We start from the raw sequence: 27,811 nt of genomic DNA on the forward strand, positions 1-27,811 counted from the left end.
TCCTCTCCTCTCCTCTCCTCTCCTCTCCTCTCCTCTCCTCTCCTCTCCTCTCCTCTCCTCTCCTCTCCTCTCCTCTCCTCTCCTCTCCTCTCCTCTCCTCTCCTCTCCTCTCCTCTCCTCTCCTCTCCTCTCCTCTCCTCTCCTCTCCTCTCCTCTCCTCTCCTCTCCTCTCCTCTCCTCTCCTCTCCTCTCCTCTCCTCTCCTCTCCTCTCCTCTCCTCTCCTCTCCTCTCCTCTCCTCTCCTCTCCTCTCCTCTCCTCTCCTCTCCTCTCCTCTCCTCTCCTCTCCTCTCCTCTCCTCTCCTCTCCTCTCCTCTCCTCTCCCTCTCCCTCTCCCTCTCCCTCTCCCCTCCCCTCCCCTCCCCTCCCCTCCCCTCCCCTCCCCTCCCCTCCCCTCCCCTCCCCTCCACTCTGCTCTCCACTGCTCTTCCCCTTCCCCTTCCTCTTCCCATAATGATCACAGCAAAGATCTTCTTCCTTTAGCTGAAATGCAGGTGACACTGTTACATAAAATTGCTCCGTGTCTATATCTAGAGACAGGAAAGAGCATTAATTTTATAAAATCCACTTCACCAAAAAGCCATTGATGTGATTTTCTGAGTCTCATATTGCCAAGATACAAACACATACCACATATTCTCACTTGTTTTTTTCCGACTGTCGAAAACCAAAAAAACTTGCCTTATTGTCAGTAGCTTTACCTCTAAATGAGAAAAAATACTAAAGCTGTACAGCAGAGGAAAGATGTATTAATACATCTTGGACTGACAAAGCAAATCACAAAAGCTACAGACGTACATACCTTTCCTACAGTATTATGTGAAAAAATCCCTCCAGGAGATACATAAACACTTTTTTCCTCCAAGAAAAATAAGGTCCGTTGTGTATACATGCCAAGAATGAAAGTTAAAAAAGAAAATTTAAACTAACCTTGGAAAACCCTTAAAATACACACAAATTTGTACTGTTTAGAAGGAAAATTTTAGTGTAGATAAACCCGTAACTTAATTAACACACAACATTTTGTTCCTATTCCTTAATAGCTCAAGTTACTGTATTTACTCAGACTGGCTGCTTGAAAACATACCCTTGAAGCAGTGTTCATTACAATCATGATTCCGATAAAGTACTATTGGGCCAAGACGAATTATGGCTTGACGTTACTATTTGCTGTTAGCAAGGTATACTATTCAACAGAAGAAAAGGTTTATATACATATATATATACATATTCATCATACATGCATATGCTTATCTGATGCAGATATAACTGTGTGCATTTTTCAGTTTTGCATGTAAATAAATCTGTTTTATCTTCTCTTAAGTTCTTTCAGGTGTATTGAGGCTGTCAAAAATTAGTTTTTAAATATGTTTCAGTCACACTTCAAGATCTCTAGGTCTGATTTTGATTCTTCAAACATTACAGACACTTCATATATACGGTGTATACAGTATATAGTATATACCTGTCTGCTGAACGTATTCTGCTGGGATTGGTAAGAAAAGGCCAATATTTTAAGGAGTTATTTTCCTATAAATACGTCTTTATGGGGACCTCCTGGTGCTACGTGTTAACCAAACATGCATAGCAAATCTGCCATTTGCTACATTTCCTTTATCAAGGACTTTAAATCCAAATGTGTATGCATTTGTTTTTCAATTTGAAAATATTTGAAAATATTTCTGTTGTGATTAAAATTAAAACTGATGAGAATGCTATTTTTTTATTAGTTATTTATTACATAAAACATCTCTTCAGCCGTGGCATTTTTAACTATGGAAAGGATCAACAAGTTCTACCACATTTTCTTATTGTTCCTTTGACAAATGTGTTTATATCTTGGAGTTCAGGATATTGTACCTATTATAGCTGTAAGGAAAACATTTCAGAACAGTGCATATTTTACTTCTGGAAAGATATTATTTAGGTAACATTTGATGGTAAATTATCCAGAAATATTATGACCATCTAACTATTTTCAGTCAGTGGTAACCAATCTGCTGCCCCACTGTGGGAGTTGAACACTGCTGTAGCTTGAGCTTGGCTCACATCTCCGTACCACAGTTTTGCCAAATTCTTTGGGATGTGCTGGCTCCCCCCTCCAGGGAGATGGGGAGAGGACTTAGGCGATGGGCTGGGTGTGTGGCAGGGCAGAGCCGTCCCCTGGCCATGGGTGAACAGGCACACCAGCACCTCCAGGCACCCTTTGGTGCACCTTTGGGCCTTTGGGGCCCGCCATGTGCTCCGCGGGGAGAGGGAGGCCGCCAAACTACTGACGGCTTTGGTGAGCAATCAGGCTAGGCCAGGTACGGTGTCCCACCCACACGTACATCTTGACCACCTGTTGATATGAAATATTAAAATTCATAGCTAATGAAATAGTGAATACAGCCGTGTTAATAACATCGAGATGATGTAATTAAAATCAACGATTCTGTGTTTTAAGAATACATAAAAATTACACAAGCCTTTAAATGACTGTTATACAGGTCATAAAAAGTAACCATAAAAAAAAATAGTAACAATGCTTTCTCAAAATTTAGCTGTGCTTTAGTCCTGTAGTAACACAGGGTGTACTAACTTACAAATCTATCACGGGATGATGGAAATTCATTGGGCATAGCACCTCAGGCTTCAAAACCTACATAAAAATTATAAAGGGAAACCAGAAGGTAGGTATAAAATATTTATAAGTGGAATTTATGATTGCAATGGAGCTGTTACAAGGCTGTGTGTACTTGTTACACAAGACCTGGCATGAACCTTAAATAAAATATAAACTTAATTACATAAAGCAGAATGGCAAATTTCCCATGAATTATCTTACACCAAAAAAAAAAAAAGCACCCTTAAAATAATGAAAATTACAGACGCTGTCTCTCACAGAGTCATGTATTATTTAAGGACTTTGTAACTGAGGTATCAACAGACCCATAAAGACAGTGTCTATTAATACTGAATTTTTATTATATTTTACATCCACTGTTGTCCCTTTAGCATTTTTTTCATATAAGCCTCTTAGATTTCTTAAAAGTGGAAGCTTTTCTTAAGCTGTGTTTCTGTTCAGTGCAGAACGTGTAGTTTTTATATTTGAAATGAGAGAAGAATGGCAATAACAGGTACCCAACTCTCCAGACAGGTTTCAACAGTGACTCACTGTGAGCTAAACTCCACTGTGTTAAATACAGACATTGTATCATACACACTAACAAAACAAAACAAAACAAAAAAAGCTTTCCTTCTGTTCTCTAAAACAAAATCACTGAAAACCCCAAGGTTTTGCTATTTTTGCCCTCAAAGTCCCATTCACACACTCATCATGACACTGATCTTCTACGTCTGTGTTACAAGATTCGGTTTTCAGAAGGCTTTTCTCAGAGGCAAAGAAATGTTATGCACAATCACTTACACAAGTCTTTTATATCCTTGGTGTGTCACAGGCTGAACGTGAGACTGGCACCATCCTCAAAGCATATCTCCCTCCTTTCAGTTCTGCTGTTTTTGCACACTGGCACTGGTTTAAGAGCAAGCACGTTTGCCATACTCATCTCTGTCTGCAGAACTACTGCTGGTGTTGTGTTCTTCAAAGGTTTTGGAAAATTATCATTTGATTGTTTAGAGACAAAAAAGAAATGCCGCTGAATCACAATTTTAGGGCTTTATATAGTCACAGGCAATTCATTTTTCTGTTTTATTTTGCCTATGTTATCCAAACCAGCCAACATTCTTCCTCTGTTTTTGTTTTTGGTTTTGGTTTTGTTTTGATTTGTTTTTTGGATTTGTACATTATAGTTGTTCCCATTTCATAGTAACCTAGAATTTGAGTAATCATCTTCCAGTTTTGATATGTGTTTGGTCCAGGGAAGACACCAAGCCACACAGGCCCCCTGACCTGCTCATTGAAAAAACCTGGGATGCCCTTTTCAGTCTTCACATCCAGGTCCATCTGTTCATCCTGTATGCACAGAAGACTGCCCAAGGAAGGTGTAGTTTGAATAGCTGTACTGGAAAGTTGGTGCGTGGATCGGTAAAGATGAGGAATTACAAAGCAGAAGAAAGTATGGTTTGGGCCATACCATAACCATATATATGGTTTGGGAGTATAGTCTGAAAGCCCCTGCTTTATCCCTGTCTAAATTTTTCTGAGCCTTTTTAGAATATGCATTGGTGTGGATGTTTTGCAGGGGACACACAGGTCTGGTGCATTAGCTGCACGGCAGGGTCCCTAGGGTCAAGCTTGTGTCCTGGGTCTTTGTTCTCTTGTGCCTGGGTGTAAGGGGCAGAGCTGCCCACATGCTGCCACAGGAAGGTTTTGAAACGTAGAATCATAGAATGGTTTGGGTTGGAAGAGACCTTAAATATAGTCTAATTCCAATACACATACACATGCATATGTGTACCTAAGTGTGCATTTGTGCACACACGTGTGCATGGAGTGCACATCTTGAGGAAAGGCAGTCACTCTGAAGAGAAACCACTTTCTCTACCTCTCAAAGACAAGAAGAGAGTAAAGACATTAAAAGTTGTCTTTTAATCCTACCAAAATCTCATACAGCAGAGGAGCAGCAGATTCCTATTGACTTCAGAGAGAAGGGGGAGTTGAAGACAGAGAGGTCTGGGCCTAGTTGGAGTTTGGAAGGTGGTGGGGACATCTTGAGATCCCACCTTCTTCTGTTGGAATCAGGCAGGGCATGCAGGTGGGTCTCAGGATAACCTGGCATTGTTGGCTTCACAGATCCAAGGACTCTGGTTACCCAAAACCTCGAGGTGCTGACCTTGAGTCTCCTGAGCTCCAGGTGTGAGAGCCACACCAGAAGCTCCTGCATGCCATGAGTGTCTCAGGAACATGTATGAACCAACCTAATAGAACCACAAGAAGGACCATTAAAACCAAGCTTCAATGTTCTAGTTCTTTCCCATAGTAATTTTCCATGATTGTGGACAGCTAAGAATGATGTTTGAATAAGATAGGACAGTACAGTTACTGGAATGAGTCAGACTCATTTACTGGTTTTACTGGTTGAACTCTTGTTGCCATGAGTTGAAGGAAAAATCTTTTCTACCATATGGTTTGGCCTCACTTCTTTGGAAGTAATTCAGTAGTCTTTGAAACAGTGGCAGTAGTGCTCTCTGCCAGGTTTGATGACTCTCCAGGTAAGCTCAAGAAGGAAGAAATCTCAAGATATATGAGAAAGTGTAGCTTGTACTTGGGTAACTATATTTACAGCTTCATCAAAACATCTTATATCATTAATTTCAGCTTCAGTATTGCCCTTTAGGAGTGGACTTACTCCTGCTAGGAGCTCTGCAGAAGGTCACAATCTCTGTAAGTCTGCCTGAGCTGGATGCATGACACTGCAGATGTAGCCTGGCCCAGAATGAAGCAGCAGCCACGCCACTCAGGGCAGGGTACCAGGTCACGAAGCAGCCGGTCACTCAGCATAGTGGTATATCTGCAGATATGACTCAGCCCTAACAGCCCTGCAGGCATTTCCAGCTTTTACAGCTCCCCAGAGCGCTCAGGATGCCCAGACAGGAGGTGCAGCACTCACAGGCACCAGGCACATCACGAAACAGAAGAACAGATAGCACAGAGCAGTGCTGCTATAGACATACGTGCCCTGCGTTCCCAGCAGGCTGAGCCCTCCTCCACCACGTAGCTGCCTGCACAAGAGAATACCATCGCCAATGAAATACATGCCATGGCACACCAGGCTGTCCCTGAGAAAATATTATTTCGTTAAATAATTATTGCAGTAGCAGAAGGTTTCAGGACTCAGCTAGCTCATTTTTCCCCCTGTATTTAGAGAGAAGGTCAAGAAGTTGAAACGAGCGTTTCTGACAACACGTGTGACTGTAGGTGTGTCACCACAGAAATGTATCTTTTTCTTCTCTTTTTGGGAAGGACTTTTTGTCCTCCTTCCTTTACAATACAGGACTCTGTTCTAAGCTTGCTGTCATAAGGGGAGTGATGTGAGATGGGTTGAGAGTGCTTTAGCTGTTCCTAGAAGAGTTCCTGCTGGTGACAGGATTACTCCAGCAGAACCAGAGTTTTGCTAGGACTGCTTATCCTGCTCAGAGAGCATAAGAACAAACCATTATGGTAGAAGTGAATTTTGCCACATTATTAGTGTCTTGACACTGTAGGAACAGTACAGGACATTTTCTCAATAAAGTCTTTCAAGTACAGCTTCTCTTAGAGTTGTTTTTCCTGCCTCTCTTTTAGAAGCACACCATATCCTTACAGAAATAGCTCAGCACAGAATGTGTACTGGAAGAAAGGGGGTCAGCGTCTTTGCAGTTATCCAGGACTTCCTATATTTCTCTTATCTAATTACAGTTTTCTTAATCTCCTCATTGTAGTTGAATATCTTGGTCATATTTAGTTTGGTTTACACCTTTCCTGATCTTCAATCATTTCCTTGTGAAATTCAGCATTTCCCCAGTGAGTCATGACCAAAGTAGAGCTGATAAAGTAAAACAAGGAAGAGAGTTAATCAAATAAACAGAAAATGCAATAGGAATATAGCCACAACACAAAGAGCTCTGATTGTAGGTTAAACTGGAAAGCCATTTCATGATGATATTTTTATTTCTAGCATCGCAAAGACTCATTATTGTTGCTATAGCGTTACCCCCTCTTTCTACCCACTTCCTCTTTGTGGGGAAGGCAGTATCAGCAAGCTGTACTTCTGAGAGCACACATTCAAAAAGGAAATGAAACCTCTCAGAAAAAAAAGAGGTATTTTGCAAGACAATAGAAAGACCCGATCTCATGATCCAAAGTGAAGTATAAAATCTATATGTCTGTCCTAGCCTTCCTACACACAAATTGTATTTGGTGCACCAGGCTTCATTCATGAAGGATTAGGACTGATGAACAGTTTCTCATAGTCTTTCATAGCACCACGAGTACCAGGAAATGAAAACTGAAAGTTTAACTGGTATAACCTGTGAATGTCAGAAAATCCAGAATTAACACGTGCCAAACTGTGCACCACCAGGCAGAGGAAGCAAGTGTGGTAATGACCTAGGGAAAAAACGCTTGCAGCAGTTGGTAGCTCTGGAGTAGTTTGCAACAGAAAAGATGAGATGAACCCACACTGGAGTAGAAATCTGGATTCACCAAGGCCGTTTGCTGTGGCCTCCTGAGGACACCAGGGCAAGGGTGGCACAAGTGCCCTGGGCTGTGCCCTGTCAGGGGAACGGGATGGGATGGGGCTGGGTGGGACCACTGCATAGCCTTGTCCTTGCGCCCAGCTTCTGGAGGTTGGTGCTTGTTATAATTTAGCTTTTCCAGATTTTCAAAGGCTGATAAACCAGGATATTGAAGAAAGAAAGTAGAGAAACTGGATATTTTGTAGGGTTGATTAATTATAGAAAGATAATGCCTGGTTCCTCTTGTATTTTGATATAAACCTGTTACTGTTAGATTGAGAACAACATTTGCTTAATATTGGTCAATATTCACCTTCTGTCAGATTATTAATCTTTAGGAGAGCTTCCTGTTGGACACAAGTCAAACTGACTATTGATAAGAATTACAGCTGCTTGCTTTTCTTTGGTTATCCTTATTACTCGCTTCAGGAAACCATGGAATATGATTATATTACACTGTCGATAGGTTTACAATTCTTCTATCATTCTTTTTCTTAAGTATCCCTATATCCTTTTGGAAAAGGCACACAATATACTCTGAACTTACAGGTGGATTTTAGAGCACTTTGAAATAACAATTTTCAAGACAGAATTTTTGCTGCCAAGATGAAATCTGCAAAATTGTTTTGCGTAGGAGGTGTGTGGTGCTTTAGAAAATTTTTATTGACTCTGCTTGGAGTTTGAATTCCTTCCAACTTCTGCAAACGTAGCTCTGCTACAGAGAAATTCAGAATTAGCGTGTATATTCAGCAAACAAAACTGAATTCTTTTTAAAGCACTATTAAAAAAACAATAATTGAAGGAAAATTGAAACTACAAGGAATGTAGTTGCTCAGTCTAGCTGAATAACATGAAATATAATATCAGGTTATAGTAATCAATGGATCATGGGACACAGGCAAATCGGTACTGTGCTGATTTCAGAATAGAAATTTGAAATTTGTACTTCTTCATTGCCATGCTGCCATACTTAGGATTTGTCATGCATATCTATCAATGTTAATAACAGTGCCATATCCACAGATACATCCAACAAATCCATTGAAACACTCTTCAGTAGTATAAAAACATTTGTTTCTTCCAACTCAAAATGATGTGGTTTTCTCTTGATTGACTATAATCTTGATTTCCACATGAAATAACTCTTTCAAGAAATGTCACTCAACTTGTAAAATAAAGTTCATGAAATTTCATCAGCATCCCTCATACTATAAAAAATGTTTATCATTAGTAGTTTTTTTCCTGTGGTTGTTTCCTGTTTTTATTTCTTCATCACAAGTAATCTCGTGTTTTCAAATAATCTCCAAGTGTCAGCCACTGCTTTTATTTCCTCTTTTATCTGATTTCATAATTTCATTCTGTATTTGCTTCTCAGTCTGCAGTTTAGGTTATTGCTCTTTCCCCGTTCAGCTGTATGGTTCAGACTGCTGTTCTAATTGCTCTCTAGGGCATTTCCCATCTATATATTTACCACTGGTTTCTCCTCTATGTCTCATATCGGAATAATCTCTTACAAACTCTTAGGAGTGAAGTATTTCTTGCAGGACTTATAAAAGAACTCAGACATGAAATTGCTGCTTAACTAAGTGTGATTTATAACTTAAAATCATTTTTGGTGCAAGGAAAATAAAAAATAGCAAACACGACAACGGTTTTTAGAAAAGGCTAGAAAGCTATTCCTGGGAGCCATAAGCCAGTAAGTCTGTCTTCCATAGGGGCACATTAGGATACTGTAAAGAAGAACATAGCAGGGATGTTCATAGAGATGATGGAGCTTTTCAAGAGGGAAGTCAGGTCTCACAAAAATTGCAGGTTACCTGGGCATTCAAAAAGCAGTCTCACAAATGTCCTCAGCAAAGTCTCTAAAGAAATAAAATTCTACTGGGATAAAAAGTCGATTCCTATCATTGATAAATAACCATTAAAAAAAAGAAGAAGAAAAGTCTAGGTAACGATATTAAGTTTTTGAAACGGAAGCACATTAACAGCAGGGTCTTTGAGGCTCTATGCTGCTACCTTTACATTTCAACAATCACAAACAATGTAAGACGAGATAATTAGATAACATTTACATAAGATAGAGAAGTATTCAGGATAGGCAGCTATAAACTTCACTGTAAAGAACTGCAGGTGGATATCATATTACTGAATAACTAAGTAATAAAATGACAGATGAAATTCAGTGGTGACAAACACACAGTAATGTACATGGAAAAAAATGCCTAATAGCAGCCAACCGCCCATCACTTGTTGAGCAAGAAGTCTCATCCTCTGTCGGTAGGCCTCTAAAAATATCAGTTTGGTGGTTAACAGCAATTAAACGGACAAACAGGAATTACTATGAAACAGAGAGCAAAGCAGGACACATCAGTATGCCCTGCATGAATTCACAGAACTTTTACGTTGCAAGTTCTGTGTATAGCCCTTGTCCTGCTCCGTTATCTCTGAAGGACTGTACTAAGGTAGAAAGAAACAAGCAAGGCAATGGGACCAGTAAGATGTCTTAGCAGACAGAAACTAAGGACTAAATACTATAGAAGTCCTCAGACTGGAGAAGAAGTGGGAAAGAAAGAAACAACAGAAGTCTATAAACTCGGGTGGTGAAGGGAGAAAATGAGCAGAGAGTGATTACAGCTAACAATGCAAAAGGTAGGAAGCCTGAAATGGATTGTCAGGTAGGAGGTTAGACAAAGATTTCTCTTCCACAAACCATAATTAAATTGTGGAACTTATTGCCTCAGGAGACCCAAAGCGTAAATGATTTGAAAAAGAATTTGACAAGATTGATGGAGAAATTATTAAATGTGATGTCCTGAAAGCCTCTAAATTGCTGATTCTTGGGAGGATATGCCAGGGGAAGATGACGCTATTCATACTTTCTTCTTTATTCACGCTTTCTTATATCCTTTCTCTGAGCATCACGCACCCAGCGCTGTCGGAGGCAGGGGTCTGACCCAATTCTGTGGCCCTGCAGCTTGGTGCTGCTCGCCCAGGCTCCCGCTGAAGTCCCCAGCCCCGGTGCAGCTGGCACTCCTCAGCTGACAGCCACGGCCTCGCAATGGCGAAGAAATGCAACAGCAGACCTGTGGGCTTCCTGGGACGGCACAGGGACCTGGGAAAGACAGCAGGCAGATCAATGGGTGTCCTACCCTTGTGCCGAGACTTCAGTTCCAAGTTGATGTATTTCAGCTGCACAATTAATTATTTTGGCTTAGAAGTGCTGCCTCAATCAAGTGTGCCAGTCGTACTTCAGACACCTCGCGGCCCGTGCCCCTCTGGCTCAGTTTGGCACGCAGGCAGCGCGCACAGGGAGTGTCACAGAGAGCCTCGCTTCTAGGGAGGCACCTGCCAGGCATTTTTTTTTCACATTACATTTTGGAAAAAGAACAAAACAAAATTGCAGTATTTCAGTTTTAATTGCTGTAGTGTTGCCCCAGATCTCATTCTCCTGGTCTATAACCAAATTGCCAAAAAGGCATTTTGCAAGCAAAGCAGGGACTCAACACCTTTGGACCATTGCACTGTAGGGTATCTGAGGCAGAAGAGAGAGGATACAGATGTTTTTGCTCGCATCTCAGTGAGCAGAGGTGGTGGATGGAGACACCTGCCTCAGGGCAGGCATCACTCCTCTCAGAGACGAACTTGCAGCCCCTCCGATGCTGAGTAACGTGCATGGCCCCAGCACGCAGCCAACAGGCTTATTTTGGTGTCTTTTGGTTAGAGGGCAGGGTCTGATGTGAGAGCTTTCGCTGACCTAATGAAGGAACTCATTTAAGCCACAGGTCTTCATGCCTGGCACAGCACAGTATTGTCAGTAGTTTTACTACAACAAGAACGACTCCCATTCTCACGCCTTTTTGTCCATGAATGAGCTTTATTTTTCCTTGTACAAATTTGGAAACAAAAAAGAGGGAAGAAAAGCAAGGAAAGCAATTTATTTCCAGGTAGTGTTTGCAGAGCTGTTGTATTAAAAGGATTTGTGAAAACATTCATTTATTTAGTAGAGATTAGTGAGATTTCTGGCTTGATGGCCAGTGGAAAAGTTGGGAAAAAATTTGACCTGAAGTTGTATTGGAAAAGATAATGAAACAAATAATGAAAGTTTTGATAGGTTTAATTTGACACAGTGAAATGCTGCATTACATTTTAAGATTACTAAGCTTTTAAAACTCTGAAATATATTGCAATTACTTTTTTCCATTTGTTTTACTTCAAACTGAGAAATTCTAACCAAAAGGTGAACTATCTTTCGAAATGAAAAGTTTTACCACAAAAATACCAAAAGAAAACAGTCCCTTTTATTTCAACTAGTTCAGCCTTTTACCATTTTGCACTCTTGCATTTCTTTGTTGAAACAATTCACCAAATTTACTTGGATTTATGAATAATTTCAAACACCCCAAGAGTCCATTTGGAGAAAAAATTACTTATTGCCAGGCAAGTCCTAGTCTATAATACAATATACCAGATTAATCTTAGCTGTGATAGTCAACATTGAACAGACTTAGTGTCGTCCAGTACTTGTAAATACAAGACATTTCAAGAATTAGCATTATTTCTGTGACTAAAAGCTTTTGACAAATGGTCTTAAAAGGGAAGTGCTTCTAAAATTGGTATCTTTATTGTAATACTGCTTTTAGGTTTTCCGTTGTAGTGCTTCTTTGGAAATGTTAGCATTGATTGCTCCATATTGAGATTTGTAAACAGAGAAGTGAACTTAAAAAATACATTTTCTCCAGAAGGTCAAAGCAGCTGAAGAGGAGGAACTGGCACCGGACAGAGCCGCGCTCAGGCTCACTGTCTCTCTGGATCAATGTTCTGCATTTTGGCGTATTTATAGCGCACTGTGCCTTTCTTCCCGTGCCTGTTTGGGTGCCTTTGTGAAGCCTTTGCTGGTGGGTCTTTGCCCAGGCAGATCTGAGCTCAGAGATGACTGAACCCGAGCCCCTGCTGAGAGGTGCCCACGGGTGGGGATGAAGCAGCCGAAGGCGTAACGCCACGCTGCAGGCGTGAGCACCGTTTGCCATAAATGCAGCTCTCTTGCCAGGGCTTTTACTGTACAACATCTGGCACGCACGCTGGTCCCTGCTGCTGGTCACCTTGTGCCAGAGGCTGCCCAGCTTTCCATCTCTGCCCAGCCTGGATGTGGCAGCGCTCCCCTACCTCCCCGCCGCCGCTTTGGGCAGATCCCGCCGGCTGCAGAGGTTCCCCTTGTCTGTCGGTCTTTGCGTGTCTGTCCACAGGGTGGAGGTCATGACTTGCATATAACAGGCTGCAGAGAAAATAAGGCAGCATCAGAACTAGGATTAGAGGCAGATCAGTTCAAGGAGAAGGAGGGGAAAGCAGGTGGATGGAAAGATCTGTGTGCCATGAGGAACAACAGCAAAAAGCTGTCATGAAGAACATTTTGTCGGGGTGATTTCCCTATTGCCCTGTTTCCCACAACACAGAGCAGCAGCCCAGCTCCCTCCAGCAGAGAGATTTGACAAGGAGGCCGGAGCCTCCTCCAGGTCCCCTGGAAGCTGGGGTTTGGGGAGCGTGTCTCAGAGGGACACTGCTCAGCAGGACAGGAGTCATGCAGAGGGGTGAGGACAGGGGCTGTCACTTAGACATGCAGGAGCAGAAGCAGTGTCTGAGAGGGATCTGTGCTGGTAGCAGGTCTCCAGTGGTGGGAGGAGGAGTGCAGTTCGGAGCTTTGGGAAACATGGCCTCTTCACGCTGCACTTGTCTATCTTCCAAGCACAAATGTGTCACACTTCAAATACAATTTCCTTTATTTCCCAGAGCTTAATTTCTTTTTTTTTATAATTAGCATCTCACAATTGCAAAGAGAGGGAAACAAATAACTCTGTCTCTTGTCCAACATGATTTTGCTGTTCTCTACCTGATTGGCTTAATTGATGAGTTATTTCATCCCTTATTAATCTTCTCCAGACCCCAATAAAACAGCAGCAAACTTATTTATCATGCATATTACTCTAATTTGCTCAGTGTTGTTCTGGACATGCTTGTTCGCTTTTTATTCTTTAGTAATCTCCTGCTAAAACAAGTAGGTCTTATCAATAGTTTTAACCAAAACAAAGTTGCTATTTGCAAGCTGTAGGAAGGAAGGGAGATAAGGGAAACCTCCTCTGACCTGAGAAATCCCTCGACAGGGAATGAAACCAGAGGAGATATTTGTTAAGTCCCAAATACAGATTTGAGCTGTGGAGCAGGATACAGACAAACAAGAAAACTTCATCAGTGCTGACTTAAAAGAGGCCGATAATGGGCAATCAGCACTGGGGTCAGATGTGGTGCTGGATGCCCACGTCCCATCCACGCCCACAGCTAGCTCGGTGAGGCACAGAAAGGCTTTGTCTCGGGTTGTACGGCTCTGGTGGGGACTGACCCCTGTGCCTGTGAGGTGACAGTCACCCTTGGATCGGATCCCCTGTGCAGAACAGCATCAGAGAGAAGGAGCGAGTGTGATAACCCTGGGCCTAGAAATGAACCAAGCTACAATGGGGAACGGAGTGAGCCTACCAACCAGATGAAAATCCAGACCTTCACTAACCTCTGTTTTGTTTCCTTTGTGTTTTCTCTTGCTTTTTGTTTCATTCTGCATGAACTTCCTTCCCCTTGCTGCAGGGAAAAGGTGAGCCTCAAGCAGGTAACAGTCTAGGAGAAAGACCTCCATCTCCTCCCGAGCTGAGCTGGGCCACAGGGATTTGCTGCCCGTTCCTCTGACTAGCCTGTGACAAAACTTCTGACGTGATAACTAAAGGCTTATTTTTTAAAAACCCTTCTGTTTTGTCTTCCAGGGTTTGGCATGACCACCCCAGCCACTGTCGGAGGCAAAATTTTTCTGATATTTTATGGCCTTATAGGATGTGCAGGGACCATCTTGTTCTTTAACCTGTTCCTGGAGCGCCTGATCACCGTCATAGCCTATGTCATGAAGTCCTGCCACGAGAGACAGCTGAGGAGGAAGGGCGTCCTCCCTCACGACGGCCGGCGGGGCTCGGGGACCTCGGAGGCGGACAGCCTGGCGGGCTGGAAGCCCTCGGTGTACTACGTCATGCTGATTTTATGTGTAGCATCACTCATCATCTCCTGCTGTGCCTCTGCAATGTACACACCAATTGAAGGGTGGAGTTACTTTGACTCGCTTTACTTCTGCTTCGTGGCCTTCAGCACCATCGGTTTTGGTGATCTGGTCAGCAGCCAAAACACCCAGTATGAGAGCCAGGGCCTTTACCGCTTTGGCAATTTTGTCTTCATACTCATGGGGGTTTGCTGCATCTATTCCTTATTTAACGTGATCTCTATTGTCATCAAACAATCCATAAACTGGATACTGAAGAAGCTGGACTGCAGGTGCTGCCATAGATGCCAAAGGAAATTATTTCGGTCACGGAGGAACGTGGTAATGCCGGGGAACATGCGCAGCCGGAGAAACATCTCCATCGAGACTGACATTGTCAACGAGAGTGACACAGATGGGCGCCGGCTGTCAGGAGAGATGATCTCCATGAAAGACTTCCTGGCCTCCAATAAAGTGTCACTGGCCATCATGCAGAAACAGCTGTCGGAAACTGCCAATGGCTACCCGAGGCAAATGAGCACTAATTCAAAGCAAAATGGATTCTCTGGTGGGGTTGGAGCCCTAGCAATTATGAATAACAGACTGGCAGAGACAAGCGTGGACAGGTAAAACAGTAACAGAAATACCAGTGACACAGCATGAAGCATTTCAGCACATACAGAAACAACATGCATCGAATGGAAGTAGCGAGGGAGAGTGTCGCCAGAGGGTGGGCTGCACGTGAAGAGCTTACCTTCTGTTGGCAGACCTCTCACACACATTTTTTGGGCTGCCACTTAATATCTTGGCTCTTTGAATTGCACCAGTCTCGGCCTTCCTTCTTCCCTTTCTTTCCCTTCTTTCCATGCCTCAAACAGACTACTGCAGGAGAAATTCTGTTTAGCCTTCAGATCAATTTTCCATGTCCTGTGCTTCTCCGTTTATGTGAAATACAGATTTCAGGATAAAAAATCTGTGGTACTGGAAGAAATCAAGAGTGTCTTCTGGACACATACTTAATTCAATGATTGTTTTGAGCTTTCTCTCTTACACTTTTCATAAGTGTTTTCTGAAGGTAGCTTATCTGAGACCAAAAGAGGAATCATCATGAGCCTTTTTCTGTCCTTCTACAGATTTAATTTAATGGAATAGAAAAACAAACTATTTTCTTTTAAATATCACTCCTTAACATGTATTCCTGTTGTGAAACATCTAGGCATGAAAAGCCAGGTTCTGCTGCTCTAAAAATGTATAGATCTGGAGCGATTCTCTGACAGTCAGTAGAAGAACTCTGGAGCTATTGTGATGTGAATGAGAGGAGAATTTGACCTTTAGAATTTAATTTAGTCTTCCCTTTAAAAGGATACTGTCAAAAGAGATAGAATAAAAAAATTACCTTACTTTTGTTTTCTTCTATTTGCAAAACATGATTTTTTTTTCTAGGCTACTTTTCCTTCTAGAATTGAATCACTGTGGTTTTCTGTTTTAAAAATTGAAAAAATCATCATACTGACAAGTTGTATGAATTATTCCATAATAAAGACCATGGACTTTTACAAATTTCTGTCCATATTATGCTCAACTTTGACTGAAGCAGTTCAACATCAACATTATGTAATGCAACTAGTAACTGGGTTTACAGAGCAGGCTTTTTAGCAGGCGATTAGATTGCCGTGCCAACATACAGCACGTTATTATAAGTGACTGTGATCACAAAATCACTTTGGCAATGTCCTTTTTACCTCTCATGTAATTCTTCACCTGTTTTCTGGCATTCATTAATGATAATGACAGGGTCTTGATTAGGGAAATAAAAAATGTTTAACTCCTCGTTTTTCTCAATGAAATGCTCTGAGTGTTCATTGTGACTAGAAAGGAGACTTCAATGAGAAGCATAATAACAGCACGAAGAAAATGAAAACAGGAGGCTAGGTGATCTTTAATGACAGTGAAATCACGCTTTCTATTAGATAACTGGAGAAAAAAGGGATGAAATTAACATAAACTCTAGCAAGAATTTAAGGAAGTCTGGGCTGAATTCCAGTTTCTTCTTTTACCATGCAGTGCATTAAAGCTGAGCACTATATGAGAGTGTAAACAAGCAGAATGGGTCACAAAGGACCTGAGCCAATTCTCCCTAAAGAGAATAGTACATGCATCAGGACTGGATGTTTTCTCACTTCTGTTAGCAAGAAAACGTTTCAGAATACTACAGTTTTAGGCAACATCCCTATGTAGTTCTTAATTTCTCTCATGTGGAACAACGCAGATAGCTTCTTCAGTTTAACTTGTATTACAAAATAATATCATATTCTTTTTCTTCATTCTGCCCAGAAACTCTTTTATTTAGGTTCCTAATACTACAGGATAACATTTTAACACTCGTTTTAAGCAATATTTGAATTTGAAAAGAAAAACATACCTCTTGGAATCCTTTCCTGTGATAAAGCAAAACCAGAGATTAGATTAAGTAACTGCACTTAATGAGTGAAAGGAATTGCAAGCTCTTCCTGACATGTTACAGTTAAAATATCCTGATTAAAGGTCAAGTCCTGCTGTCCTTAGTTGCAAGGAGAGCTTCAAGCTGCAGTCAGTGGTCAAAAGTCTGGTATCAACTCACCTGTGCAGCAGCAAAATATCCCTGATGGTATCCCCCACATTAGCATTCATGTGAAATTGAAATCAGCTCACAAACCTTAACTTTGGTGAGAAGAGCAGTCTGATTTGTCACTGGAGGGAGGGGAGGTGTTACATATTTTCAAAAAAATACCACTGAGATGTTTTAGGCATACTATAGTACCCAAGATCTATTATGTTGTTACAATTTTTTTTTATCCCAAAATTTTCTGTCTCAACCTTACTGAATAAAAAGACTTGCATATAAAAAGAAAAAAGTTCTGCTCTGAAGTCTTCTTTCTGATTTCATTCAGCAATGCCTCTGTTCACTGCCTGCACCCTACAATTTCATTGTTACAGAAGTATTTCTCATGCTGCTAACTATCAGATATAATTTAGGACTTGGCCCATTGCTTAAGCAGAGATCTCATCCTGCTCAGAACAGCCACGGTCTTGAAAAGTGCAGCTTACTTCTCCATTTGTGCTAGTTATAAGTTCTTAGTTGCAAATGTCAGATTTTGCTGAGCACTGTAGATAGAAGTTAATCCCTTTCCCTGACGATCAAGGCAATACCCCATTAGCCTCTTAGACAAATAACCAAAACATGCGAGCTTCCTGAGTCCATTTATTCTATCGTTCTGTGTCATCATTAATGAAAGATCTGGCTTTCATATAGGATTTTAGCCTACATCCTTCCATACCTAATTAGCTTTCAAATTTGGTTCTGGAAGTCTAAGCAGTACATAGTGAGACAACTAAAATAATACTTGAGGCAACATTCATAGCAAATAGGTGAAAAAAATTGAAGGAGAGAGGAATACATATATACTGATGGAAACAGGTAAAACATTAAAATCTGCACCATCAATTCTGCAGAGATATTTAGCTTTCAGAATATGACACATCCCAGGAGTGGATCATTAGGAGGTGGTTTCCATTGCTGCCAAGACCAATTATACTGCTCCTTTCCATTCTTCGTGACACTGACCCCTGGTTGCCCATCACCACAGAGGAATCTTTATCGGATTCAATAGATCTGAAAACATCTATGGTTATGAAAGCAAGGCAATAAAATGCAGTCTCCACCAAATGGCTTGGTCAAGGCTGAGTGAGATTTTTGGTGTGCGTAAGCTCTGCCTTTCTTCATCAGCCCCAGCCTTCTGCTCTCTCTAGCTCTGGCTTTCTCATGACCAGAGCCTGCCAGTTGCAAGACAATCTATAGTTGTTTTGCGGTCTGGTTTCATGTCCACTGAAGATAAAGAGGGAATAAGTGCGCTAATTTTGTCTAATCACCTCTGTTCAGATGTGAATTGCCGTCCCAGAGATGAAGGGCCGGTACATCTGTGACCATGCCATCTTCTATCGTGAAGTCATGCTGTCCCCGAAACACCTCTGACTTTGTCTGTAAGAAGCCATGCAGAATGCTTTCCTTGGATGGCCAGAGGAATTCTAGGAGAATATTAGGGATTTAAAAAGAAGACCTCAAGGCTGGAAAGGGAAAATTTTGACTCTGGTCCAATGGTACTACTACAGTTGTTTTTCTAAAGGTATTGGACAGAAATCCTCAAAAGCTCAGTTCATAATGTAGCATCAGGATTTTAAAGACATCGAATATGTGGAGATGTAAGCATACATGTGCCAAGAAAGCAAAATTTGTTACAAGAGTGCCAAATGCCCATCCTGTGTAAAAAATAAAATACAACAAATATACAGGAAACATCACATTTCTTGCAAATGAAAGCAGTGATGAGGAATTAAAGGAAATAATGTCAAGTAGCCAAGGATCTATTTTCAAAGCTGTCTAATTTAAATATTAATTCTGTATTGCTTAGAACTAAAATATCAGTTGGCAAGACATAAACCTTTCAAAATTACCGAGTTTCCTCATTGCCTGATATGAATTTGCATTACGGCTAATGAGATGTGGGCTTTATTTTTTTAATGCAAAAATGTTTCTCTGAAAATCTTGGATGTACCGAGGCTCTGAATCTGCAATTAAAAGGTCAGGAGTACCTCTAAAGCCACTGGATTAAATAGCAAGTTGCAGGCTAGAAGATTGAAACTGATACTCCTTAATAAATTAACTTTTTTTGAAAGTTGGGGTTATAGTTATGCCACACTGTAATAATATTAGTATTGTAAATTATCATTATTGCACAGTAAAAGGAAATATTTAATGCTAAAGAAAATATGATCAAATAGCTTAAGTAAAGGTAGCTCTCAGGTTTTTTTTGGACAGTCTTAGGTTTTGTAAAATGTTTTCATTGATTGCTTTGCTGTGTGGGTAGGTAGGCATTGAAAGAGTTACACTTATTTATCTCTGCAAAGGGCACAGTCCTGTGTTTACAAGGATATGAATAGGCTTTTCAAAGGCATCTAGTTCCTGCTGAAAGTCAACTCACCTCCTGCCACGCTTTGACTTTCAGCAGAAGTTAGGTACCCAGTTCCCCTAGGCAATTTCAGAACCTCAGCCATGTTTTAGGTCTTGAATCTAAGCTGCCCTGACAGTGTCCCTGAAAAGTTCAGACACTCGGAGCAAGGTTTCGGTGCTGCTGCACAGTAATAGCTGAATTCATTTATTTAAAAGCCTTTTATGGTGAATGCTTTGCATCTACCCAACAGCACAAGCAATGTTTACAGTTTGCTTGATTTAATCTTGGCCTCTGCCAGTTTTAATTACATTTGACACATTTAGAAATTGAATAGGAAATAGGAGGTTGGGCTGGGCACGAAGAACAAATTGGCTCCATTTCTCAGACTGAATTAATCAAGAGAAAGAGGTCAGGTTGGGGGAGAAGCTTTCTGATTAACATTGCATTTGAATAAATTTCCTCTAGAGGTGGAGGGTGTTAAGTTGTTTGGATGACTCCTCTCCTACAGCTGTGGAAGGGGAGCTGTTTGCTGTGACCTGCCAATGCCTCCACTTGCGGAACAGCAGCTCAGCTTACATCTTGTCTTATTTTGACTTAGTTTACTAAAAATTGGCTAGAGCTGTAATTCCTTGGACTCCTTCAAGAAGTAGTAAAATTACTTTGTAAAATTCTGTGTACAACCGTGGAGAATCACCAAGTGTTGTCTTTCCACTGGGCAGAAAATACTGCTAAATATACCAGAGCAATCTGTCTATTTGAGAGCTTTCATGGTAGTGTTTTGCTTAATCCAGGAAATAAGAATACAATTCCTTCCCTCTTCCCTATTTTCTAAGCATCTCTTGGCAACAATGCCTACACAATACTCTGTGCTTACTGCCTAAAAGGTCATATTTCACTAGGAAAATTAAAGCCATTGCCCATCAAGGTAGAACAACACAGCCCTATTCTTTATCAGATTCAACAGGCGCACAGCGTAAACACAAGGAATGACTCTTCAGGCCCAGGTAGACAGAAGCTTTTTGAAACGACCCATGTTTACACAACTGTTTCATGTGACACCAGAGAAAAACCCAGTCACTGCAGACATTTGAAAGCTTAAAGAAATATAAGAACAATATTACGGAATAGAAACACTAATTTATATTTTGTTTTTCTTAGTTCTGCTCTAATATTTTCCTACAGTTTTCATGATTTGAAATTATTTACGATAACATAGAAGAATATACGTTCACTAAGATTTTGAGGCAAGTGAGATTTGTTTAAAATGAAATATCCTTTCTCTCAGTCTGCCTAGCATTTTATAAAGGGAAAGGTTGATTAAAAGAAGAATTAATGGGTTTACTTTCCAAGCAAGTGTGCCAGTTTCTGGATTCCAGATGGATTTCCTATTAGGTGTCCATGCAGAAGCTACTAGAGAGAGGCAAGGTGCCCTAGATTTCAAACTTTATCGTGGGGAAATACCTTTCAAAGCTAGTCTGCCTTTCAAAGCAATGAAATGCTGCCCGTCCTTTCTGTTTGTGGTCTTATCTGAGACAATTTAACCTTGCACTTTATTACCTTTAGAAGGAAAGGATGTACATGAAGAAAAATTAAAATAACCTTAAATAACCTTAAAATGTACATGCTTGGAGCTGCTAAAATCCTCTCCATTTTGTTAATTTGACATTCCTGTCAGAGTTTAATTTCTCCAGCTCACCAAAGAGGTTTGGTCTTAGTAGTGAATAGTCACAGTTCAAATCAACTTTCAAGTTGCATTTTCCCATCTGTTCTAAATGCTGGAAATGAGACGGTGATCTGAAGAGAGGGCACTGTGCTACGCCTGTTAGAATTAAAAAGGCCGGGGTCCCCAGTGCTCAGATCCACGTGGCAGGCAGGAGACACCCTGGGACCATTACAGACCAAATTGCTGCAGCAGAGGCGATCGCTGGCTGCTAGCCCCCGGGTGTTGTATCGTCTGCATCCTGTGCATGGGGCCAGAGTAAACAGAGATAATGCTCTCCAGAAGCACCAGTTCAGAAATTCACTGGATAATTTAGGCTGGTAGGGGCCTCTGGATACCATCCGGCCCAAACCCCTGTTCAAAGCAGGTCCAGATAGCTCCTGCCCATCTCACTGCCCATCTCGCCTGTTACGCAGCTGGGCGATCCTGCTTCTGCATGTAGCACTCAGTGTGTCCTGGAAGTGCCCTTCTCCGTGAAAAATTGACCACCTTCCCCTCGAAAAGGAAGTGACAACCCTTCCTCTGTTGCTATTCCATTTGGGAAAATGCTTAGCTCTAGGTTAAACACATTTCTTTGTAAATAGCATCTAGGCAGCTGTTTTTCTCAGCCTAATACAAAGCAGATGGGTATTTTGATCCCTAGATATCATTATTGTTGGCGGTCTTATTAGAGATGGCAAGGACTGAAAAGGTCAATCAGTCTCTGTCAGCCCTAAACTTCTAGGCAGGGTATTACCCCTCTGGCAGGCAGCACAGAAGATCTCGGCTTGCTCTGTGCATTGGGTTTGGTTGCATTCTCAGCTCCGAAACTGATTCAGCTCCACTGAAATCAATGGAGACTTTGCTCAATGGAGACTGGGCTCTTTATCTAGCATTTTTCACAAGAAGTATTTTCACTTTACTAATAATCCAGAGAAATGTTGACTAGCCTTTTGCTTTGCTTTTATTACCAGCTGTGCAAATGTTAACTCTGCTCATGCCTTGCTGTGTTGTGCATCAGCTTTCTACCTAGCGACCATTATTTGGTCTGAAAATAATAGTCTAATTACAAGGAGTCATAGAATCATCTAGGATGGAAAAGACTGTCAAGATCAACAAGTCCAACCATCAACCCGACCTAGAATCTCAGCTGAAAGTATCTTGATTATTATCTCTAAGGATTGTTTGGTAGTTACTCAGTTCCTTGCCTGGAAAACTAACAAATTTTACATTTTTCCCTGGCACTGTCTGCAGTTCTGCAAGGGCAGGTTTAGCTCTGTCTTGGCTGCCCATGTGAGTTTGTTCTTGCCTTCACCTTTCTTCCCTCAGCCAATACCTGCCAGGGCTTCTACCCTTCATTTTTTTCTTTCCATTCATCTTTACCTCAGTTCAATAAAGCCTTCCCCTACCCAAATATACCACGGGTTTTCCCTCTCTTGAACATTGCACTTGAAAGTGGACTCACTGTCAAAAAAGGATTTTGGAAAACAAAACCAAAACGAAACAAAAGCCACCTCTTTAATCAATATGAATTCAGAGCCATATGTTGTCCATTAAAAATAAAATAAAAATAAAAATGTGTTCTTAATCATTAATCCACTTGCTCCAGACTGTCTGATTGATCCACTTTTTTTTGTAGCATGGCGCCCAAAATCAGACACAATGACTCAGAAAATGGGCTAATATAGCACACAGAGCAGCATGATTATTTTCCTCATCTTACATAAGAATCTCCTGTGCATTTAGGTTCTAGACAGGTGCTTGCTATTTTAAAGCACCGTTGATTCATGTTCGGCTTGTCACGTGCTATTAATGCCAAATTATTTTCTGCAAAACTGTTACTTAAACTTTAGTGCTTCCAGTCTATGCTGGTGGTTATTTCTATGTACCATTTACGTGTATTGTTGTTGAATTGCTCCTATTTTTTTTCAGATCCCTTTCCCATAGCCATTTCATTTTGAATGCTAGTCCTTCCACATCTACTCCACCACCCCTGTAATTAACAAAAATACTGACCCCATGCAGGTCTTGCAGAACCCAACAGATACCTTCTTGCACTTTGATACTTAACCATCACTCTGTACATACTGTGGCCTGAATACTGCTTCTCAGTCAATTCTGCACTCATCACGTGTTAGTTTCATCAAGTGTGAGTGACAGTAACCTGCATCTGCAATATTTTTATCCTGGGTCATGAGCCCTGAGCCAGAAAAGATTTAGCTTTCAGATCTCTAAGTGAATTTGCACAACTGATTAGTAGGGAAAAAAAAATAATAATAAAATGAAATAAATGCAAATCTTGATTTACTAAGCCTCCAGCACAAAACTCCACCCTTTTCTTTTACAGTTAATTCTTATGAAATAATTGTGTTCCAAGAGTTAGTGAAACAGATTAAACTACTTGAAAGATTACCTGGAAGAATTCACTCCGAAAAATAAAAATGTACTTTGGCAATACCTTGGAGGATTTGGGTTGTTATTCCCGCCCATCCCATGCATTTCTGTTCTATAAATTGCAATCCATAAAAACAAAGTCATACATGAGCATGGACCATTTTTCTATAAATATGAGCTCAATAGCTCAATTTTAGTTTAAATTTGTATATCAAATCCAATTCTATGTGAGATTATATTAGATATTTATTTAATCTTGTTGGTTAAAAGTACTGAGACACAGAATGCCTTTTTTATGATAAAAAGATTTTTCAGGAACCATTTTCCCTCAATGTGTCAAGCTGTTGGATTATCTTTTTGAAACATTGGTCTCTGTGAGCATTGCAGGATTAGTGCTATGCAACCAACAAATCATGGAAACACCCTTGTATCATTGCCCAGACAAAACTTATGGACTTAGAATGAATGTGCAGCACATGAGGAGTATGTTGTTCACTCGTCTAAACCATCTCAGCTCCTGGTTCACTACCAAATGCTTGGCTGACAGAAAAAATAATAATAATAAAAAAAAAAGTGGAACATATACTTTGCCTTCCCATCAGATACCAATCATAAGGAAATCTCCTTGCAGAGAAGCTGGCCTTAGGTAAGACTTGCTGAAGGGAAGTTGTGCTCCTCCCTCTCAGACCCATGGAGGGTTACATATCAAATGTATGAAATCCATTTGTCAAGAATTTGCCCTATGTGTGTAAGCAAAAGTGCCTCCTGCATGCAGCAATCTTGTAATCCTATTGTCATGGTGAGAAGGACATAAACAGACCAGGTTCCTCCCAGATAATAAAATTTCTAATATACCTAGATGATTTGGGTGCCTGAGCCTCCGTATTAGAGATATTTTCATTCAAGTTCCATAAGCCACTTAAAAAGAGTGGCTGTGTTGTCAACACTAGTCTTCTTTGTCCATCTCCTTACACCACAGCTCTGCAGAAAGTGAGCGATGTGGCCTTATCACCCCAAATGCCTCCTTCGACGAGAAGCCAGCCCACTTGTCATGCAAAGGCTGCACATCAGGCTGTCTGCCCAGCCACTGTCAGAGGTTTCGCTGCCCATAATCCCAATAAGCAAGTTTTTCCATGAGCAGTGGAACTAGTAGTTTTTATACAAATTTATATCTAATGTCCCCTATACTCATTCCCTGCAATGACTTTAACATCCACGTATTCCCTAAACAACCAGCAAAGCAATCCAGCCTCTCTCTTTCTATTCCCAATGACGCCCTACCCCAATTCTCGGACAGTTTCAGCTCCTTCCTGTATCCATTGCAAGCCCACTGTAGTACCCAAATTATTTTCCACATTTTTAATACCCCTGCCTCCTGCATTGCCCCCTCCCCTGGCCAGCAGGACCTAAGCTGGGCAGGCTGCTGACAGGCCAGGGAACAGCTTGCCCCTGCCTTTCCCTCAGGCACACTTGTCTCCTGGTCACTTATATTCACAAAAATCTGTAGAAATTTAATATATTTCAGATTTCTACCCCTGCATTAAATGTGGTTGAAAAAAGACGAGAGATTCAAATGTTATTTCAGGACAAACTGCCAGATAAATCAATGAAAAGGGAGACATCAGGAGTATGGGGCTATTTCACCTCATCTCTGGAAGCCTGGTCAGTTCTGAAGGGAACTGCATTTCCATGGTTTCTAATGCTCCTTTCAGACCACAGGTCTTTAATTACTGGCAACACAACACTGATCAGATTTACAAAGGTATTTTTATACCTTTGTATAGAAGACCCTGGCAGACTAAAAAAGAATAAGTACCCAACTCCCACTGAAATAATGTATTTGCAAAGCTCTGTAGGCAGGGCTGAGCTTACATTCAGTCCAAACAGTTGTGTTCCCAGCTCATTACTAAAAAAAAAGCGTGAGCAGGAGCGGGTAAACATGGTAAACCTCTAAACTAAACAGGTATTGTGATGGAGGGAAGGGAATCTGCATCTGACGCAGTCCAGCTGCCAGCACAAATACTCTAATAACTAATCAGAATCTGAGTATTCCAGGAATTAAGATCGGAACATTTCAAGGAGAACAGTTAGTGGAAAATCTGAACAAAGAATAATACTTCACATATGTAGAGACAGAGACAACTCTGAGGCACTCCAGAAATACTGTGTTAATAGCAGATGTAATAGCACAAACCATCTGAGTATATTCTATTTTAAAGGAAGAATATTAAACTGCTTGAAATGGATTCTGAATTTATAGAGGCAAGTATAAAAGCTATTGTCTGTATCTCCAAAGGCAGTTGAATGATGACATCTACTCAAGGTGCAACATCAATCAAAAAAACAAGTAGCATATGAAACTGTATTAAGATTCTGTTATTGCACTATATAGATTAGATATATGTCCTCATCCTAGCTATTATTGTAATAGTTTGAACAAAAGATGATTACAAATGTAAAAAGATAAAGCCCAGGTAAAAGCAATTACAAATACCCAAATCAGAGGTCCCTACATGCTAACCCCTAAGGCACACACATATAAAAACAAAGTCAGAACTATCTGCAGATCTGACTCTTGAAATAAGTGTGAGTCTCACTTTTATCATGACTGGACAGTAGAGGAAAACCAAGGAGCACAAGGAAACACACAGCTGAGAAAAGGCAACCCTTCAAAAGGAGCGATGCTGGGGGGTGAGGAGGACAGTTCTTCTCTCCTGTGCAAGGCTCACGTGTCTCACTGGAGTCCTGGGTGTGCAGCAGCAGGACAACCTGCAGAGCAAAAAGAACAGAACAGGTAACTATCAGGACCCATTTGGTTTTCTCCACTGAAAGAATTGAAATGACTGAATTGGATTAAAATGAAAATAAATAAAAAGTAGGCAAAAGGAAAAAATGCACTTATAAGGTTGTGTTTAGATGATGATGAGCAATATCCATGTAAAGAACACAGCAGAATTTAGAAAATGGATGGTTAAATAAATAATAATTGTGTGATATGGTATAAAATAATGTTTCTGAATCCTCGCTCTTCTGTGCTAATAATGCTAAGAAAACAATTGTCTTTTCCTGCAACATGTACATTTCAAGATATACTGCCTGTGAAGGTTTTATACTTTTCTCTTTAAGCAGGTGTCGTTAAGGACTTGTAACAAGACCAATAAACCTCTGCAGTTCTCATAAATACTGTTTCCCATATTATTAAACTGCTCAGGAAGTACATGAGCAAAGCAAATGTAATTTAGAAATATGACTGTGGTAAGGGCAATATAGATCCCATATCAGAATATTTATTGAAAAGATAAATGTATGTTTATATATCATACATATATAAATTTTCCTCTACTGATGAATGCCCTCAAAAGCAACAGGCTTGTTAAAAACTGATGCAAAACACCAAGCCCCTTTTCAGCTGTGGTAAATGCTGAAATGTTGGGTGGACTGTTTAAGGGAGAAGCAGTTACACAAACAGATTACCAGGTGGGTTAAATTGAGAGTGTTTAATTTACTTAGATTTACACCAGAGAAAGATTTGGCCTTTGGCACTGGTTGGCAGAAACATTAGGCCAGTTGTCTCCTATTACATTTCAGCTTTCTCTGAGGACATGTGGAGGGCCCACATTTATGATTAATGCAGCAGTTAAATACTAGTACAATGTAGAAGTATATTTACATTACAAGACACGTAAGGAAATAAATAGTAAAGTGCTAATATATGTAGCTGTATGAATCTTTTGACTTCATTTTAAGCATTGCATTTCATCATCATATTCTACTTTAACAGCTATTTTCTTTTACAGAGGTTGGGAATTGGTGTATAAGCTTAACATAAAGGACCAGGCTAACGTTCCATGAGGTCAGGCAGCTGTGATACCATTCAAAACTCATATTTTATCAGATTCAAGTCTTTTGAAATGGTTTTTCCTGTTTCTTGAATGACCTATTAATTTGATAACGTTTTCTCACTGAGATATTCAGTTATCAACCAGCTATTAGAAAGACTGGTGCAGCACGCTGCAAGCAATAAGGAAGTACGAAATCTGAACCTACAAAAGGTCTACCGTCACCATGTTTGGTTCCCACAGATGAAAAGATGTTAAAGGATCTGATAGCATGTAGTCCATTTATTTTCATGCCCAGAAATGGTTTGTAAGTGTTTTAAAAACTAGAATACTGATATTTTTCTATTCAATAAAAGATAGCAATGTCATCACGTGCACGAGTGGCTTTTTTCAGGTAACACGGACCAAGATGACTACAGACATTAAGAAATGTTTTGTTTTTGTTTGTTTATTTGTTTGTTTGTTCCTAATAGCATTTTAGAGTGCAAAAAAGGGTGGGGAAAGCAACACAGAAACTGATGGTGGGTGGTTTGGGGTCACATTAGGATTTGGCACTTTGCAACACAAAACAAAAGCATTTCTACAAGTCAAATGTGTTAAAGTGGCAAGGAGCAGAGGCAGTGCAGGGGTCAGGGTGAGGTGGGTCTGGATGAGACCCTGTGGATGGG

General features: G+C 40.7%; 1 protein-coding gene and 2 long non-coding RNA genes across 4 annotated transcripts in view; 1 reads left to right on the forward strand and 2 right to left on the reverse strand.

The window, feature by feature from the left end:
• The window catches only part of KCNK13 (potassium two pore domain channel subfamily K member 13), a 75,641-nt gene extending 58,524 nt beyond the window's left edge, over window positions 1-17,117 (forward strand). For both annotated transcript variants that reach the window (XM_080593490.1, XM_080593491.1), the window contains one exon: window positions 13,961-17,117. In XM_080593490.1, the coding sequence (XP_080449616.1) occupies window positions 13,961-14,853 (893 nt within the window). In that variant the 3' untranslated portion in view covers window positions 14,854-17,117. The remainder of the gene's footprint in view (window positions 1-13,960) is intronic.
• On the reverse strand, window positions 12,357-13,953 carry LOC308195661. Its single transcript, XR_013951701.1, has 2 exons — window positions 13,714-13,953; window positions 12,357-12,429 (listed from the first exon to the last, which is right to left on the reverse strand). It is a non-coding gene; the product is annotated as an uncharacterized lncRNA (long non-coding RNA).
• A 299-nt stretch (window positions 17,118-17,416) lies between the features above and the next one.
• LOC308195660 lies at window positions 17,417-27,525 on the reverse strand. The gene is made up of 2 exons (XR_013951700.1): window positions 26,628-27,525; window positions 17,417-26,073 (listed from the first exon to the last, which is right to left on the reverse strand). It is a non-coding gene; the product is annotated as an uncharacterized lncRNA (long non-coding RNA).
• Between the last annotated feature and the right edge of the window lie 286 nt (window positions 27,526-27,811).

Source organism: Anser brachyrhynchus (genome assembly GCF_964034855.1).
Source record: "Anser brachyrhynchus genome assembly, chromosome: 5".
Classification (NCBI taxonomy): domain Eukaryota; kingdom Metazoa; phylum Chordata; class Aves; order Anseriformes; family Anatidae; genus Anser; species Anser brachyrhynchus.